The 20543-nt window shown below is 33.4% G+C and overlaps 2 protein-coding genes across 6 annotated transcripts in view; one reads left to right on the plus strand and one right to left on the minus strand.

Annotated features, from left to right (window-relative positions):
* LOC111504686 (kin of IRRE-like protein 1) overlaps positions 1 to 20543 on the plus strand; it is an 833154-nt gene that overhangs the window by 72161 nt on the left and 740450 nt on the right. The window lies entirely within an intron of this gene.
* On the minus strand, positions 1486 to 17690 carry LOC111506333 (juvenile hormone acid O-methyltransferase). Of its 3 annotated transcripts, none has more exons than XM_074182204.1 (3): positions 16860 to 17494; positions 1825 to 2099; positions 1486 to 1774 (listed from the first exon to the last, which is right to left on the minus strand). In XM_074182204.1, the coding sequence occupies exons 1-3, from the start codon at positions 17219 to 17221 to the stop codon at positions 1572 to 1574; spliced, it is 840 nt and encodes a 279-aa protein (XP_074038305.1). In that variant the 5' UTR covers positions 17222 to 17494; the 3' UTR covers positions 1486 to 1571. The 3 variants fall into 3 exon arrangements, with proteins under 3 accessions (XP_074038305.1, XP_023017133.2, XP_074038306.1); XM_023161365.2 differs by lacking the exon at positions 16860 to 17494 and adding an exon at positions 3304 to 3782; XM_074182205.1 differs by lacking the exons at positions 1486 to 1774; positions 1825 to 2099 and adding exons at positions 9131 to 9414; positions 9465 to 9739 and having other exon boundaries at positions 16860 to 17690.

Consider the following 20543-nt stretch of genomic DNA (forward strand, 5'->3'; position numbering starts at 1 on the left):
AAAATTGTTATACAAATTTTATGTACCCCCTTTAAGGGGCTGTATCTTGACAAGGAATGGTCCAATGAAATTTCTTTATATGAAAGATCCTATCTTTTTTTCGATGAGGAATCACGTCCTTAAATGTTTTACACTTATTCAGTTACACCCTGTATAAGGGCTATCATTATTATTTATTTTCAGTTTTAATATATTACTTTGAAACTGTCCATATAGGACGAAACTGTAGTAACGATAGTTACAAATAAAAGTGGTAAAACACATAGAAAGCTTCATTTTTCAAGAGATCTCCTACCAGGTAGAAACGGCTATATGAATCAATTCATATCAGGTGTCCGACTGGGTTGATTGATCACATATTTGATGTCGAGAAAACAATATGTAAGTATTTTTCATGAAAATAATAATTAACTTGAATGAAGTAGAAATTAGTTTCTGAGTCCCACAAGGTTCATTACAAGACCTATATTATTCCTGATATACCTACTTAAATGAATCCAGTAGTGCTTTCGGCAATTTAACTAGCTACACAAAGTTTGCTGACGATTTGTCAATTTTTGTTTCAACAAAAAATGATATTCATATTCAACATCACTGCATTATAACACTAGATAGTGTGATAGTTGGTTCGGAGAAAACTCACTATATCTGAATATGATCAAATCTTTGCTCGTGAATTTTCATCCCTTCCAAAAAAAAGTTTGTGAATTTTAGTTCAAAATAAGATCTGATTATAATAAAGTCTGCAACAAAGAAGCTGTCTGGATATGTTCAACTTATTTCTATGTATTTGGGTGTTCTGTAAACTGAAAAACACTCAAAAAATTCCAGAACGTCAGGTTATTTTGCAAAACGCAAAATTGTTCTATGAAAAAGATTTTTTTTTGGGCTAATTCGATGTGATAAATGAATAGAAACAATTTTATTTTCATAACTGTTTTTAAATGTAAACATGCCAAAACTATAATAACTTTCTGAATGAAGAACGCCGTTGGCCTCCAAGGGAGCTTAACGTTGGCGAAAAGAATGTCCTGCATGAAAGTGCTTCCCCATAAAGTTCTTTTATCATCGCTTCACATAAAGCTGGGAATTGTTTCGAATACCTAATATCAAATTTTCTAGGCTCAGAGGCAAAGTTGAAGGAAGATGTTTTCCTTGGACCAGATATTAGACAGCTGTATCAAAATTCATCACAGTCATGACGGATCCTCGAAAAGAAGGGCGGATTGCCTTCAAAGAGGACATACATAGATTTTCAGGGAATAAAAAATACCTTAACCACAAACAAATCGTTAAAAAATGTTGAAAGCATTTCAAGCTTTATGTTGCCTGATGAGTTAAAATGTACATTTTCTTTATTTTCACCTCGAGTACTTTCCAGAAAAAAGATACCAGGAAAGATGGAGCGTCTTAATGGCAGAATACTGTTGAAAATCAGAGTAAAACAAAACAACAGATCCGCTCACTTTTAATCATCATCATCAACTTGATTAATCATACAAATTTATTGAAACTACAGGCCCCAAGTATATTATAACAACGATAGATTTTCCTTGACAAGTTTACATGAATCAGTCAGCATTCTTGAGTGGTTTTTTCGCAAAAACAACAAACGCTTTGAAGCTGGTATGGAAGATTTTTTTTCCTGTTTCATCGCATTTGCTAGCCCAATTCAAACTGCCGTTCTTCATTTTTTCCATGTAGAATCTCTTATATTCTTCGCGATCTTGCTCGGCAACTTCCGCAATAATAGGATTCGTACTGAAGAACAGTTCTGAAAAACTATTTTGTGAATTTCTTAGAAGACGCATATTTTCAAAATACCTTCGAAAGATTTCTCACTGGGAAAAGCGTAACTCCATTTTTTCAGTTCCAAAGAATAATCTGAGAATCCCGTTTCGCACAGAATTTTTTCGTACTCTTTCTGTGCATTTGTACTGAAATGGAAGGGCGATATAAGTCTCTCGTGGTCATATTTTCTCCATTTGGGATGTTTAGATAAGGAATCGTAGACTTCGTCAGCTGAAGTTCTCTCAACAAAAATTAAAAATAATTCTCCTCCAGGTTTCAGCATATTATACATATTCGAGAACGCTTGTCTGAAAAAAAAACAAACTTGATGTGGTAAAAACGCAAAAACCTTTTCTCAACAGAGACAAAACACAAATGAACCTGTTTGCTTCTATATCGCCATTGAGATATGCAACCTCCTGCTGCCGGTGAAGATGTGCATCTGCAGCCGACGTCCTGGAATCCAAATGGAAGGACGACAAGTGTGCTGTCGTCACCAAAGCAATATATTGTATTCTTATTATTTTCCAAGTCCAAGATATACAATAAAAAGAGGGTTGGAGACAATATGGATACCTGGGGAACACCAGTGTTGATGGTAAAAGTATTTGAGAGATACCCATCGACGGCCATTTGCAGGGAACGTTCTTTCCAGAAGCTGAAGAGTCACACTCAAAAATGATCTGACAAGCCATAGCATGGAAGTTTGGCCAGCAAAATCTCATGCCACACACGGTCAAAAGCCTTAGAAATATCAGGCGCAACAGCTCTTGACTCTCCTTGTTTTTCGATTGCGTTATCACAAAGGCAGTGCCACAAGGTAAGTGCCACAAGGTAGTGAGCTTGGTCCCCTATTATTCATTCTGTATCTAAATGATATTCAATTCACAACACAACAAAGTTTTTGTTTCGGGGTTGAAATTAGATGATTTTAATGTATTTCCACATGTTAAAACCGAAAGTGACTATAAAAATTATATATTAGCTCTTGTTTTCAAGATATAGTATCATTATATTATATATATGTATATTGAGTTTTCAACAAATGAAATATTTCATCACCAACAGTTGGTACACATGTTTGTTTACATAACACCCCTCTCATCAGCTGTTCTTAAGTAGTAAATATAACCTATGTGAGTTTGTCAATTGTACGCACGTGGTTGCTATTGAAATTATCGTGTGAAGTTTATTTTTAAATTAATTTAAGTGCTGATCTGAAATGCCTCGAAAGTGTGTGAATTCTGTCGATAGCTTTTGCTATATATGTGGTGAAATAACATTTAAGGCTCAGAAACGTAAAATGACACCTATCGTTCAGACAGCCTATGAACATTATTTTGGTGTGAAAGTTGGGGACCAAGATAAATCATGGGCTCCTCATATATGTTGTAATATGTTGAAATGTCGAAAACTCTCAAACGGAGCAAAGAAAACAATCCCCAGACATGAAAACATGAAGTATAGTTAATGAACAATTGAATATCTTGGGATAGGGAATGTGTGACTTACCTTGAATTTTGTACCCAATGCATGACAAAAAACGAGAAGATATGATCGAACCTATTTATGTACTCCTTTGGCATATTCGGACAGGCAATATCTAACGACATGAATTTCATTCTGTCGTTCGTCGCTTGTTTACTAGCATATTCGACCATGATTTCTGATACATCAGTGCCGATGTACTCCTTGAAATTCATTGGTAAATATGGCCATAATGACTCCATAGAATTTCTGCCGTCTCCCATGCCAAATTCCAATATAGATTCATCGTTTTTCCAATTGAATAAATTTTTGTACTTATCCATGTAAAATCTGCTCGACTTACAGCAAATATCGTTATTTTTGGACCATGCTTCTGGTTGAATCATGACTGTAGAACTATGTTTGTAGTTGCTGTAGTAACTTTTCTGTAAACTTCTAGAGTCAAAATAAGTGGCAATTTGATACTGTTTCAATAAACTGAAGTATGGTTCATAACGAAGTTGTCTGGCTTATATATTCGAGTAAATAAGGGAGATCATTATTCACCTATCTTTATTGGTGCCACCACCAATAACAACTCATGATAAGCAGGACAAGTTGTGAAAATATTACTTTTGAATTATTTAAAAAACGTTAATTGGGCCTGCCAAGGACACAGCTACTTCGAATTGAAGTGGTCTGAGTTATTACATTCGTGATGACACTCAATACGAATACAGGTACAAATGCAGGTACAAATACAGGTACAAATACAACTGATTACCTGACAAGGCACAAATACGCTTTACGAAGTCTAAAAGGTAGTCATCGGACAGCAAGCCATGATGGTTAAACCTCTGAAGAAGCTAGCCACTCGCACCAGCGAAACGTTAGGAAGAAATTCCAAAAATCCACGGCTTTCAAACTCGAAAAGCAATGACACTGAAAACCTCAGCCGTGAAAGTCTAAACCATTTTGTCAATGATATTGGTTGTTTTAAAATTTTTGTCCGATTGTATGAGATTAATTCAAACTGTAATATCGCAGTGGATACTTATCTACTTACTTCAGTTTAGTGGAAATAAGCGCCAAATGAGTCCGTCGGCATAAAAATTGAGTGTTCGGAATTCGATGAAGTAGACGAAGGTCGTTTCCCTGGTTCTGATTGGCGAAGGTTTTGCTGTCGAGAAAGTTATTGAAGTGCTCGAAAGGATAGTAGTCGGTTAGCGAGAGGTCTGGGGAATATGGTGGGCAAGAAAAAACTTCGATGCTCAATACTTTCAAATCGTGGCGCACCCACTTTTCGAGCTTTTTGACCTTGCTAATACGTTTCACACCATCAAAAGCCGCATGGAAGGTGACGCCCAGTTCTTCCTCGTCCTAGATTACTGTAGGTCGACCATTTCCGGGCTCATCTTCGAGGCTAAAATCTCCAGAACGAAATGTCTCAAATATTTGTTTAAGAACAAAACACAAGCACTACAGGAAAATTCTTGAATCCTCAAGGCGATCTAAGAGCGTTGCCTGTGCGAAAGAAGCGATTTGCATTTGCAAAGCATTTGGAAAAATGATCTCAGGAAGTTTATTCCACATAAACGCCGTTCTCCAAATGAAAGAGTTCTCGAACAGTGAAGTTCAAGGTGACCTGAGTTGAACCTTAAAACGATGAGCAACACTGTAGGTATTTATTATCATGAAACAGGAAGCATGAAAATATCAAATGAAAAATGGACTTTATCAGTTGTAAAAGATATGGCACCTGTAAAAGAAGCCATTGCTTTCAAGCCTACTTGAAACAAATAATTTAGGAATGAAAACTTTCAGTTCAGAGATAAGTACACATATTAGCCTTTTAAATAAAGTAGCTGATTCAGTAGAGTTAAATATGAAGAGACGCAAATAGACGCCACTGATTACAATAAGAGTAATTAGCAATATAAACGAGGACTTTTAAATTGAATAGGTTCCGTATGGAAAGGAATAACTGGCAACCTTGATGCCAGTGACGGCGAATATTTTAATGAATGCATTAACAAGATTTATAAAGACGAACACCAAATTGTAAATTTATTTAAAAACCAATTTTCAGTCACAACCTCTGTAATCGAAGAATTTAACACTACAATACAACAATTACAAGTTGATGAAAAATCATTTAATGAAGATATAATTCAAATTGAAGTATGGATATATACGCTATCTGACAGAGTATCTTTAATAAACGCAAGATTGAAAGCCATCCAAATTTGTGAACAACTTTTAGAAAGTTATGTATTTCTAGAAGATTATTTAAATGATATGCTGAACGCAATTACTTCTGCCAGACTTCATATCATTCACACATCAATTATAAAGCCAAACGATTTAGTTTCGTCCCTTCAGGAAATTGCTCAAACAATACAAAGAAACAATTTACCTTTACCAACAAGACTTTCTTCAATATCAAAATATTTAGACATAATTGAGATACAAGCTTTTCAAGCAAATTCAAGACTTGTCTTTATTTTAAAAATACCATTAGTAGAACCTGAATTATATAATGTTTATAGATTGTACCCCATTCCAATTTTGGACAATCGAACAGGGTTACATCACATTTTACCCACAAATAAGAAATTTATAGCAAAAGATAATGATGATTCAATGCTGTATGCTGCATTTGAAAATTTAAGTTCATGTAAAAACTCATACTATAATCTTGATATATGTCAAAATGTAATTTCTTACCCAATTGATAGTAATGCAATGTGTGAAGCTCAAATTTTAAGACCACTTTTAGAACTCCCTAGAATGTGTTTAATTGCACTTTTATTTGCAAAAGATTATAATGTCTATGAAATCCAAAGTAATACTTGGCTAATTGCATTATCAGACCCCTTAGCTGTAACAATAAATTACCAAAAACACGAAACACGAAACACGAAACACGAAACACGATATATAAAAACTAATTCAATGTTGAAACTCCAAGATAATTGTAATGCTTTTATTGGAAACACAAGAGTGTATTCAAAAATACAAATGAACAGAATGTAACTTATAAAAGTCATCCAATTTTAATACCATACCATAATACATATTTTGTAAATGTAGAAAAAGACGTTCTATGCAAGTTGGTATAATGACATCAAGCAATGATGATCAACCACCTGGACCCAGAAGAACTTTCGCTTCATTACGAAGATTACTTCCAGCCCCAGGAAGAAGACCTAGTATCCACCTAGAGGAACCCATTGAGGAAGAAATTGAGTTAAGCTCACATAAAACATTTGCTTGACTGAAAGTTGCAGCACCGCATCAAATTTCTTTTCAAGGGGGAAGTTGTTATATCAGAAAAATCAATGCACCCTTTGTCTAAGGATTGCACCATAATAAACAAACATTGCATCAGACACTACGCAGTTACCCAGGAAATGACTCAGCATATTCAGCACATTTCCAAGGTTTTTCTAGAACATTAGAAGAAACGCATATCTACATCAGCAGTTCCTGATCCTATAAATATGGGAGAACAATAAATAAACGATGAGCAGCCACAGTCCATCGCGTATTTCTGATATGTACCGCTTTGGGTGAAATCAAATGTACCAAATCACTTGATACTGAAAGTATCTATAAAAAAACGAATCTCCAACCTTTCCTTGATGTTCCGGACTATCAAGTTAGCAAGATATGTTCGTGTCTCCAGTCAGGCGAATGGCTCTTTTCTGGATGGAATCCAGCAGCTTCAGGATATGCTTAGGGGCAGAGCTCCATACATGTGAACAATACTCCAAAGAAGATCTGATCTGAGCTTTATATAGCATCAAAAGTTGCTAATGTATGTACAGTTTTGTGGTTCGGAACAGTGTTCCAACAATTTGAGAAGCAGCCTTTGCAATTTCACATGGTTGTGCCAAGACATATTGGTGTCCAATTTAACTCCGAACAAACTTATTGAAGCAGGAAACGGAAATGTTTGTCCTAAAATAATTGTATCCGGTTTTGGAGAAAATCGATACCTAGTGTTTTGTCGCATTAAATAGAAACTAGTTACTTCAACCCGATTCGAAATCACTTCTAGATACTCATTAGGATATACTTCTGCTGCCGGTAAAGATGTGCCTCCGTAGCAAATATCCTGGAGAACAAATGGAATGACGAGCCAAATGTCGTCAACAAAGCAATATATTAGATTCTTGATTTTTTCCAGCTAGTCGTTGATATACAATAAAAAGAAGATTGGAGACGGGATGGATCCCTGGGGAACACCAGCGTTGATGGTAAAAGTAATCGAGAGGTATACATACACAAAAATGATTCGACAAGCCATAGCAGTGTAGTTTGACCAGTAAACCATCATGTCACAGTCGGTCAAAGGCCTCAGAAATATCGAGCGCAACAGTTCTTGACTCTCTATGTTTCTCGATTGCGTTATTACAAATATAGGTGACATACGATCTTTGTTTCCAAAAGCCTTATTGATGATCGCTCGAGATGTTAGAGCCTTTCAAATATTTAAAAATATGGTAGTTTATGGCTTTCCCCATGATATCACTGATAGCAGAGTGGCTGGTATATAGTTATGTGAAAGATTTTTTCAGCCCTTTCTGGGTATAGACTGAACGCGACCAATCTTTCAACAAGAAGAAAAAACTTCTCTCATGTAAGATAGGTTGGAAAGTTCGCAAAATACTGATGCGAGTTCATTGGCGTGCTTTTTGAGTACGATGACAGGCATTTCATCAGAATCAGACGCCTTGCTGATATTGACCTGTTTCAAATAGTGTGGGAATAGTTCATGCGATTTGATTGTTTTGTCACTTGAACACGCAAAACGAATATGAAAATTGCTTATCGAATGTACGTTGTCGGCGAAATTGGAACATTCAGATAATTTTTTGGATATTCCATGTATATTTACGTTATATCTGTGGCACCAGTGTTGAAGTTAAACCTGAAGAAATCAACTTCAAACGTTCAGGGCAATCTCGAATATACAGACACAGTATGTTGAATGGACTGACGCCTGTCAGAAAACAACTACTCCCCTGGCTAATACCACGAAGGGCGTTGGATTATATCCGACAGGCGTCAGTGCAGGAATCTTCACAGAAAATTTCCTGCATATGCAATTGGTTATACAACTGAAAGAGTCGACCTTCAATTTTGGAACGGGCACACTTGCAGACCGGTTTCGGGCACTAGCCACTCATCAGTGCAAGATAGTGGCCATCATCGACTTGAGTCAATGATATTCCATAATTGAAAATCGGAATTCTTTCAGAGTATTTCATTCCTCTTCCTATGTTGGAGCGAACAACAAAATGTCACTCCATCTAGTGCACGAGGTACTAACCAACTGCACATCCGTAATTTGTCGGATATAATCCAACGCCCTTCGTGGTATAAGCCAGGGGAGTAGTTTTTTTTGTGATAGGCATCAGTCCATTCAACCTACTGTGTAGGTATATTCAAGACTGGCTTGAACGTTTGAAGTTCATTTCTTTAGATTTGTTTACTTCCAGTCTTCAAGCATAGCTCACTGACTAATAAGAATGTTGAAGTTATTTCTGATGGATGTAATAATGATAGAAATGTTGCATCTAAGGAAAATCGTAGTTATATAACTCAAACTTCAATTGATTATCAATTTGAAAATATGATGTTCTCGAATAAAATTTAAAAAAACATTTTGGGAAATATTAGTTTTCTTCTGGTCAAAAATGAAAATAATTTGAGTCAAGCAAAAAATTATGTGAATCATTCAATTATATAATCAATAATTGATGGAGCAAGGTCATTAATGTGTTTGTCGGTGTTATTGATAACTTTAATGGAGTTTGAATCGTTGAACAGTTCCACTCACTTTGAACCATCATCATCAACATAATCAATTATACAAATTTATTGAAACTACAAGCCCCAAGTATATTATAACTATGATAGATTCTCTTTGACAAGTTTACATTAATCAATCAGAATTTTCGAGTGGTTTTTTCGCAAAGACAACAAACGCTTTGAAGCTGGAATGAAAGACTTTTTTTCCTGTTTTATCGCATTTGCTAGCCCAATTCAAACTGCCGTTCTTCATTTTTTCCATGTAGAATTTCTTATATTCTTCGCGATCTTGCTCGGCAACTTCCGCAATAATAGGATTCGTACTGAAGAACAGTTCTGAAAAACTATTTTGTGAATTACTTAGAAGACGCATATTTTCAAAATACCTTCGAAAGATTCCTCACTGGGAAAAGCGTAACTCCATTTTTTCAGTTCCAAAGAATAATCTGAGAATCCCGTTTCGCACAGAATTTTTTCGTATTCTTTCTGTGCATTTGTACTGAAATGGAAGGGCGATATAAGTCTCTCGTGGTCATATTTTCTCCATTTGGGATGTTTAGATAAAGAATCGTAGACTTCGTCAGCTGAAGTTCTCTCAACAAAAATTAAAAATAATTCTCCTCCAGGTTTCAGCATATTATACATATTCAAAAACGCTTGTCTGTAAAAAAAACGGAACTTTTTGGGTGAAAACGCAAAAACCCGTCTTTACCAGAGAAGATATACTTCATAAAAGGTATGGATCTCTGATTCTATTCAGTTTATGATAATAGTATTGGGTTTTTCAAATTGAAAAAATAAATCAGAGAAAGCTGTCCTTATAGAACTCTTCTAAACTATAATAAGGTCTACCATTGATTTTCGAAATAGACAGTTATCCTCTAAAATTTCAATATGGTCAGGTAATTGGTCAAACATCTTGAGACCATTATAATATATAAAGTCTATGACTAGAATATTGGCTGGTATGAGTAATCTGCGTTTTACGTTCTTCTACGTTCGTACAGGCATCACGTGATGGCTGGTGCCGGGGTAAATAATCTAACATTGTTCTGTAAAAAGTGTAAATCTAAAGTAGTGAATGATGTTAAGTGCTCATTGTGCCATAGCAGCTACCATCCAAGTTGTGCAAAAAGCTTAAATTTAAATACAACTGATAACGATGCCTTGATTTGTTGTGAAAAAGTAAAGGTAACCGAGGATGATATTGACACGGGCTTTTTTGATGCCTTAAAAAACCTGTCAGACAGTAACAACAAAATTGATATAAAAGTCTTCAATTACATTGTGAAACAAAAAGATACTATCATCGAGGAATTAATACATCAAATTAATTTATTAATAAACCAGGTCAATATTTTAAACAATTCACAACCTTTGAGAGAAAAAACGGCCATTAAAAAAGGAGATACAATTCAAGAAAAAATGGGCGATAAGAATACTTATTCTCGACAAACAGAAGCGGCGCCGATGGATTGTAGGAACAGGGATTTAGTTGAACATAATCCAATTAAAATATCTGAAGTGTCAGCTGCTCTGGCAGAATGTGAAATGAAATCTGCTCTAAATAAATACATCTCTTTAGCACAACCAAGTACATCCCATGCTGATAGTCAAGAGGAAGATTCTCTGAATAACTCTTCAGCCAACCAATGGAAATCTGTTCAACGTAAAAGAAAACCCAAAATGGTAATTGATACCAACGTTCAGAACAATTCTCTCAAGGGAACCAAAAAAAAAGTTATTCTTCATGTAAGCAGAATGCCGCCAGGAACTGAAGTGTCCACACTTAAATCCTTTTTGGAATCGAGTTTTCCTGAAGTGGCATGTGAGAAACTCAATTCAAAGTTTCCAGATATTTATTCGTCCTTCAAGGTCTCAATATCTCAAAGAAATTTTCGAGCGGCCATGGATCCCACGAAATGGCCAGCTGATGCTTGTTTCAGAGAATTTGTTTACCCGAAGAAGAAGGAAAATCCACGCAGCTAGTTAGTGCAGATATTTTCGATCCTAGAATGTTTGTTTTGAATGTGCAAGGAATGTGCAATTTCTTGAAATTGGACCAAATTTTCGCAAGTATTTCTATTTTTGAGCATATTGATATCTTGTGTCTGGTAGAAACACATCTAGAAGTTGATAACGTAGAACATTATGTAATAAAAGACTTCTGTCTTGCTTATTATTTCTGCAGAGCGAGGTTTGAATGTGGTGGTGAAGGAATCTGGTTGAAAAATTATATAAATTACTCTAAAATTGATCTATCGCAATTTTGCGACGAAAAAAATATTGAAGATTGCAGTGTTTTGATTAAAGTAGAAAATACAAACACAATTGTAATAGGGTGCTATCGCTCCCCATCAGGAGACTTACATACATTTTATAATAATCTTCAGGGAGTTCTAGAATATGCTTTGCGGGGATTTCAATCTAGATTCGTATAACACTGGCGAAGACACAGACTTTAAAAGTCTATGCGATATGTTGAGTGGTTTTAATTTAAAGCCACAAATAAAATGGCCTACCAGAGTGAGTAGACATAAAGTAAAAACTATTGATCAAATATTCGTCAATTTCAATAATTCCGGTGTAAATGGTGTCTTCGACAATGTAAAATCGGATCATAGATTGATTTTTTATGAATTAGATTATTTTACAAATGAAATCAAATACTGTAAAAGGAAACATAGATCTTTTAATGAGGAATCCATTCAAAATTTCGAAAATGGTCTACAAAATGAAATTTGGACACTATTATATAGTATTAGTGAGGTTGATGATGCATTTCAGTATTTTTTAAATGTCATTAACTTCCACTTTCTTAATAATTTCCCGTTTAAAAATCATGTTATGAGAAAATCAAAGAAAAATTGGGTCACTGAAGATATAAGGCGTTCAAGTTCAAAATTGAAATATTTGCATTATTTAAAATCACATAGACCCGAACTCAAAAAAATATATTTAGAAGAGAAAAAAATACACCAAGAATTGATTAAAAAATCCAAACAAGAATACTATCAACACAAAATAGAGACGGCACCTAACAAAAATAAGGCAACATGGCATGCTGTGTCTGAAATAACACAAAAAAATATGTTGAACAAAAAAAAAAGATTTTGGAGTTTAATGGTAGATCCATAGAGAATCCCAAAGAAGTATCCAATATGTTTAATGAGTTTTTCGAATCAGTTCCTGAGAAAATCCATCAAAATATTTTAGAAAAAATATCATGCAAAAATGAGCAAGTTTCAGTTAATTTCAGAGAACCTATAGTCAACATCAATTTCAAAAGCATTTGTCATTTCACGGAAGATGAACTTATATCCTCAATATATCCAAAATTGAAAAACTCTTACTTTTTAGTAAGAAGGATACTGAAAATAATTGCGAAACCATTAGTATATGTAATAAATACTTCATTCTGTTATGGATTATTTCCATCAATGTTAAAAAAAAAGGTGATTCCAATTCACAAAAAAGGTAGTCCGTCGCAGATGGAAAATTATCGGCCAGTTACAGTTCCATCATCATTTTCAAAAGTCATAGAGTATTGTTTTCTGGACAGGTTTCTTCAGTTTGTAAATGCGAATAATATATTAACAAATACACAGTATGGTTTTGTTGCAGGCAAATCTACATCAACAGCCATGCATAACTTGTGTAACAAGTTAATTTCATCTATCGAAGCCGGCGAGTGCCCTGTGGGGATTTTCTGTGATCTCAGCAGGGCATTCGACTGCGTTGATCACGACCTTCTCATAACAAAGTTATCTAGATATGGAGTTCGGGATGCTCCTTTGAGGTGGTTACAATCATTTTTGAGAAATAGGATGCAATATGTCAGTCTGCGATATCAAGATGGAAATTCCATTGAACACTTCAATTCTGATGAAAACCAAATCAATATAGGTGTTCCTCAAGGTTCCATCTTGGGGCCCAAATTATTTCTTTGCTACATAAACGATCTTCCAAATAGTTATGATGGAGCCTCGTACACTTTGTATGCAGATGATACATCTATAGTTGTTTCCAATAGAGAAGAAACAATTCTTAACGAACAATGCAATATTCTTATGAATAACATAAATGAATGGTTCGTTGATAATTACTTGCAGCTTAACGTGGAAACGACCAATTGCATTCGTTTTCATAATAGACGAAAAAAATGTAATCTAGATTTATCACTGCGCTCAAATGATACAAATATTTTGAGAAAACAAGACACAAAATTTTTAGGCCTTTATGTGGATGAATATTCAAATTTCAATAAGCATTGTGAACATATTATCTCTCACCTGAATTCAGAAAGTTACAAACTGAAAAACCTTAAAAATGTAATGAATGAACACCAACTAATACAATTATATCACGCTTTAGCTGAATCAAAACTGAGATACGGTCTTTGTTTCTGGGGAACATCTGCGCTAGCTGACAAAGTGTTTAAAGCGCAGAAAAAAATTATCAGATGTATAGCAGGAGTCTCTTCAAGACAAAATTGTAAAGAACTCTTCATAAAATACAAAATTTCAACCTTACCCTCACTGTTCATCTTTGAGTCGTGTATATATATATATATATATATATATATATATATATATATATATATATATATATATATATATATATATATATATATATATATATATATATTTGAAAACAAAAATAACTTCCTTATGAATTTTAATTATCACTCTAGGACAACAAGACAATGTTCTTTGTTTCATATTCCATTTGCCAAATATGAGGTTGGAAAGAATTCCCCAAGTATACTTGGTTAAAAAATTGCGAAAGAATAAAAATATTCAAGTCGAATTCGAAACGTTTTTTGATAAATAATTGCTTTTACAGCTTCTCAGAAATTTTCGAATAGTTTTCACCGCTTTAACTAGTACTATGTTCTTCATGGTTTATATTTTTATTAATATTTTTATTATGTTGATGTTTTGTTGTTGTTACTTATTTGTTGTTGTTTGACTTCGATAATAGAACTACTTCGAAAGACAGCACGCTAAATGTAGTTATATAAGCTTGACGATTGCCATACAATGTAATTTTTGTCTAAAAGGTAATAAAGTATTATTATTATTATTATCTTAGGTCATTAGTTTGACGAAGGGCATAATAATTATCAATTCATGTTTGTTAATTGTACATACTGTTTCGAAAATAAAGATTCCAAAAACCGTTGAAATTTTATGTAATTTAAATAGGGGTTTGCAGGAGTTTCGACTTTTGGCATTGAACATGAATCTTACAGTCCTTTTCTGAATGATGAACACCGTCTGCATTTGAGTTTCGCAACATACTCCCCAGAAAGGAATTCCGTACCTCAAATGCGACTTAACAAGTGAGAAATAAGGCCAGTCACGACCAACCCAAGGTTTACATAGTATATGTGTATGTGTATGATCTACACATCTATGTATACAGTTACTTCTTTTAAAATTGATTGCTTCCTTCCTTTCTTTGGAAGATTTTCACATTTTTTTGTATCAAAATGGAGTAGTAGAAAGCCAAAAACTTTCATTCCCAAAATATTAGTCACTCCTAAAAATATAACCCTTTCAAATTAAACAAGATTCATTTTGACTGGGATTTAATCAAATAGGTGAATGAATGTCATTACGATGTCATCGATGACATAAGTAGATCAAATTTATTCGTGACACTTCTTACTCACAAGAGCTAGTGAATGATTTTGGGGTTCCACAAGGTAGTGTATTAGAACCTTTACTATTTCTGATTTATATAAACGATATCAACTACGTAGATGGTGATCATGTGATTAACTTATTTGCAGATGATACATTGATATATACCTACGATAAAACCTTGCAAGTCGCTATTGAAAAGATGAATAATTCATTGAAAAATATTGAGTTGGACCTTGGAATAAATGAACTGGAACTTAATATCACTAAAACTAAGGCGATGATCATTACAACAAAGTATAAACAAAATAAAATTGGAAGAAACACAGTCAAAATCAAAATTTACGAAACTGATGTAGAAATAGTGATTAAAATTAAGTATCTAGGGTTCATTGTAGATAACACAATTTCATTGAATGATCATGCTGACTATATAATAAGCAAAATATCAAAGAAACTGTATTTTTTTCTAGAGTGGCATCTGTATTATCAATGTATGCCAAAATAACGTGCTATAATTGCATAATAAAACCTCATTACGATTTTTGCAGGACTCTCTTATATCTCTTGTATCAGAACAAATTGAATCAATTACAAAAATTACAAAATCGTGGAATGCGAATAATATTTCTCTGCAATAGAATGACACCTATACATTATATGCTCTGTAGTTTAAGGTGGCTTAATGTCTCTCAACCATTGTATTATCAAACTAAGATATTTATATTTGAAATGATAAATAAATTGCAACCAACATATTTAGTAAACCTTTTGATCACAAATAGTGAAGTACATCATCATGATACTAGATCTAACACCAATTTTCACATCCCAAGAACAAATTCACGTTATTTTTCAAAGGTCTGGATAGTTTCAATGAACTACCAAATAACATAAAAAACTCTTCTTCTCTCCGTCTATTCAAGAGGGACTTGGTAACATTCATAACAATGAACTGAATTGAAGCTAATTTATATTTAAAATATAATAATAACTAAGACTTTGTTTTGAATGAATATATAAGTAAATATGTAAACGTCTATCCTATATAGAATATGTGCGATATAGTTTTTTTTTTCTTTTTTTGTGATTTTCTGTTATTTGGTTATAATAGACTAATTTATTTTGATTTTTATGTATTATATTCAGATAAAGTACATTAATTTTGTTTATATTAGGCTTGCCTATCTGGAAATGAAGTTCTTCTTCATAAAAAATCGTAATTCAGATTGGTACTGATCACTCTTCAGTATCAATGATTACTTCCTTACTTTCTTTGGAAAATTCCCAAATTTTTCTGTATCAAGATGGAGTAGTAGAAAGCTTTCCCATAAAATAATTTATCCAATTGAGTTTTGAGTTATCTACCATTATATAAATGATATCGTTGAACAGTTTGATGTAGCAATATAACTGATGAAGCTACCGTGTAGCGAAACGCTTATCAAATCACATTCATAGTGTGAAAAATGTATAATTATTATTATATTCATATATAGCAATATATCAGGATAAAAATTCACTCTCTTGTCCAAAACAAATTTTTGAAAAGAATATTTCAGTAATTTCTAATATAAAAATAATTTCGAAATGTAACAAAATTGTGTGAATGGACAAAATATCTGGTTCTATGGTATATTTGATCCTATAAATTAAGGTCTGTTTTTCGAATTGTTGTTCAACTCACCTAATAAATTAATAACCGATTTGATTTAAAAATACTTATGAAAAATAATAAATATTTCCAGATATATTTCGGATTTTTAATCTCACTCAACTACCTATACAGTATAGTCTGGTAAACGTTGTTTAAATTAAACGTGTTCAAATAAAATGAATATCAAACGTCAAAAGGTAAGACCTAAACAGTCCTTAGCTCGCACAAGTTTCGACTTCTGAGGGTTGTCGTTCGTAGGGGTGCGATAGCGGGTGGACGGAAAAAACAAATTTCAAAGCATAAACATATTTTGAAACATATTTTTTAAAATAAATCAATCAGTGCCTTGTATCACTTGTATCAAGGAAATGCCGAAAACTCTCAAACGAAGCAAAGAAAACAATCCCGAGATTTAAAATAATAAAGTATACTTAATAAATAATTCAATATCTTGTGATGAAGTATGTGTGACTCACCTTGAGTTTTGTACCCAATGCATGACAAAAAATGAGAAGATATGATCGAACCTACTTATAAAATCCTTTGACATATTCGGACAGGCAATATCTAATGGCATGAATTTCATTCTGTCGTTCGTCGCTTGTTTACTAGCATGTTCGACCATGATTTTTGATACGTCAGTGCCGATGTACTCCTTGAAATTCGTTGGTAAATATGGCCATAATGACTCCATAGAATTTCTGCCGTCTCCCATGCCAAATTCCAATATTGATTCATCGCTTTTCCAGTTGAATAAATTTTTATACTTATTCATGTAAAATTTGCTCGACTTTAAGCACATATCGCTATTTTTGGACCATGCTTCTGGTTGAATCATGACTGTAGAACAATGTTTGTAGTTGCTGTAGTAACTTTTTTTTGGAACTTTTTTGTAAACTTCTAGAGTGGCGATTTGATACTGTTTCAATAAACTGAAGTATGGTTCATAACGAAGTAGTCTGGCTTATATATACGAGTCAATAAGGGAGGTCATTATATACCTATCTTTATTGGTGCCACCACCAATAACGATTTTGATAACAGGACAAGTTATAAAAAATATTACTTTTGAATTATTCAAAAAACCTAATTATGCCTGTGCCCGTAACTGTGACGGTGAATTGTTTTTTCTGAAAAAATACATTCCTATTCTTTTTTCACTCTTTCAAGTTGAAGATCATGCAATTTTGCATCGACATAGCCCAAACGATTTGAATTAGAATAACCATTAGCCAAATATGGGAGTTATGAAATTCAACATTTCTCCACATTTTTGAAAAATTAATATTTCACTGGTGACGTGATGAGAAACAACAGTTAAAAATTTGGTCATGATCATAACAAAGTACGTATTTTTGAATGCTGTTAAAATGAATAAAAAACGTGTTTTCGGTATTGTTTTTTTAATCTTCACGCACGTTACAAATAATGAAAAGAACACACTGAAAACTTGTGTATTATGAATTGTAAAAAATAATTGATATAAATGAAAATAGCAGAACGATAAAATATAATAACAAAATTGTAATAAAGAATGGTATTACTTTTATATATCAAGTGCACGTCGCTTTTTTCACAATAATATTAGTATTTTTCGTTCGTTATTGTTTTAAGCTTATTTCAAAAAAATATTTTTAACTTTTTAGTTCGATTTTCTTCAAAAGCGTGTTTTTTAGTTCATTTTAAACTATATTAATTCTATGGCTGTTGTTGCAATTGAACCATCTGCTTGTGTTAGTGCCTTCATGATCACAGTCATTACCAAAAGCGCTGTTTTGGCAGCGCTTTGGTTCAATTTGAATCCGTAAAGAAAAATTTTCAGAATTCAGCTGAAAAAAGAAAAACACTTGAAAAAATAGAAAAAATAAACAGTATCAATATAAAAAGCACACATTGTCCATCGATTCTGACATATTATGAAACAGTAGTATAAATATTCATTGAGATATATAGCTACAAAAACACATGACATTAAGAGGGACAAAACTTTTGAAACGACCTAATATCTCAGAAGAACTGCACGAACTGTTTTTGTAAAGCCACTTTCTTTCAATCCAAATGTTCACATTTCCTGTCACTGAATAAAAATAAGATCATGATATATGTTGCATAGCAGAAATCAAATCCAATTTTTTTTTGTCATTCTAATGAGGGACACAGAGACATACCAGTTTTATAATGGAAATAACTATCTTGATTCGAAGAAACAAATAACAACCCTAACCTGAATCGTGAAATACAACGTATGTCTCACACATACTTCCTAATCCAAAATTCGACATGATATCACGAATATTGAGATACCTTGTATATTGAAAAAATTCCACAGGACATTGGAACGGGGACACTCAGCTGACTATCTATAAAGATAATTTTCATTGTCTTTTTACGACGACAAATTATTTAGGGTCATAAATAAATCATTAATTATTCATATATCTCATCTTTTGGCAATAATGAAAAGTTGATTGCCATTTCACTATCTGTTGGAATTGATTTAAGTCAACCTTTTTGAGCAAAGTTGTAGTATTTCATTATTCCACTTTTCATTTTATACTGTTTGCGAAACAATCTGAACATAAAGAAACCACTCTTTGGTCAATTTCGAATTGTGGATTTCAACAGACTATTTATCAAAAATTTCTATTCTCACAGCTCTGGGATTCCTCTGAGCGGTCTACAGTAGTACAGAGTGAGTCAAATTGGACACTTTTAAGGGGAAACTCCGAACTAACGAGATAGGTGGAAACTGCCGTGTGTGAGGGTTAAATTTTATGACAAACTTCATGGTGGAAATCGCATATCGATATCTATCATCGTTTCTGAATTACAGCATGTTTTTCGAAAATGCGTTTTTCGAAAAGTTGTTGTAACTGTTTTTGTGTCAAAATTTGTTGTTTCTATGAAAAATTTTCAAAACACTTTCTAACGTAAAGTTAAAATGAGATATCTATAGTTATCGATGGAAAACTATTTTTTCTATTGAGATACCATCTATATTTCAATAAAGCTCAAGATTACCTTTTCAGAAATGAAGCACACTTGATGTTTTGCTAGATTCATCTTTGAAATACAGAGCTTTTAGGTATTTTCATGTAGACTTTGAAACGCACACTTTCAAGGCTTTGGACGACGAGACAAAACAGAAAAAAATTGTTGAGTAGTAGCTGTCAAATGTTGAGAAAGCTTTTCACAACAGTAATTAAAACGCATAGTTATACTATATTTGCTACTAATAAATGGAATTTCAACAATAATAATGATAAATTGTTTAAAGCTTTCGCAGCCAAAATTTTTAGTGTTGCTATTTTCATTCGGGTTTGAAGGCCGTCGTAGTTTGGAACTGCATCCTAACGTTTCGCTACCACGGGTGTCTGGCTTCTTCAGAAGTTTATTCTTCTTGATGATTTACCGGTCATCGGATCAAGATGAATAAAAGTCCATAGGCGTTAGGTCCGGTGACCTGGCCGACCAACGGTTGGCTCCTTGCTTAGCTATCCAATTATTACCAAAATTTGCAGCCAAAATTTGGTAACAATTGCGATGTTGTGAGGCGAAGCCTCATCTTGTTGAAAATATATTTTGCTGAGCTCCATTAGTGGCAATTCATCAACAAGGGCTTCAATATTTTGCCTTAAAATTTCTAAATATCTCTGAGTGTGGGTGTGCCATTATAAATACATTTACAAATACTTATTATAGTGCCTGATCGACTTTATATAATAGCATCTTTCAATTAAAAAATGTTTAAGACTTTTTTAAAACATGTTAATGTTCGACTCTTTCTTACATAGTCTGGTAATTTATTAAATAATAAAGGACCCAGTAGAAATTTTAGATAATTGGACCCTAGAAAAGGGTATATTCAGCTGATTTTTTATTCTTGTGTCATGTATATGAATGCTAGATCTGGTTGAAAAACTGTTTTAGTTACTAAATATATACACACAAACTTCAAAGATAAAGAGTGATGGTAGCGTCATGATTTTACATGTTTTGAATACATCAGCACAGCTTTGTCGAGAGGATAGACTAAACATCACTCGGAGTATTCTCTTTTGTGCAACAAATATATCATTAGCTCTCGAAGACCTTTCCCAGAGGGAGATGGCATATCGGGTATAGTAGAGCATCAGCAACTGATCATTAGACAGAACTGA

Source organism: Leptinotarsa decemlineata, unplaced genomic scaffold, assembly GCF_025532065.1.
Source record: "Leptinotarsa decemlineata unplaced genomic scaffold, Ldec_3_MD MMD2_tig00026328_RagTag_RagTag, whole genome shotgun sequence".
Taxonomy (NCBI): domain Eukaryota; kingdom Metazoa; phylum Arthropoda; class Insecta; order Coleoptera; family Chrysomelidae; genus Leptinotarsa; species Leptinotarsa decemlineata.

Bases quoted from the DNA above. Each gene is read 5' to 3' on its own strand.
- LOC111506333 (XM_074182204.1), bottom strand. From the start codon at position 17,221: ATGATTCAACCAGAAGCATGGTCCAAAAATAGCGATATGTGCTTAAAG. The intron at 2,100-16,859 runs GTGAGTCACACA...TTTTTTTTTCAG, and splicing joins CATTGGGTACAAAACTCAAG to ACAAGCGTTCTCGAATATGT. The intron at 1,775-1,824 runs GTATTTTGAAAA...ATAGTTTTTCAG, and splicing joins CAGTGAGAAATCTTTCGAAG to AACTGTTCTTCAGTACGAAT.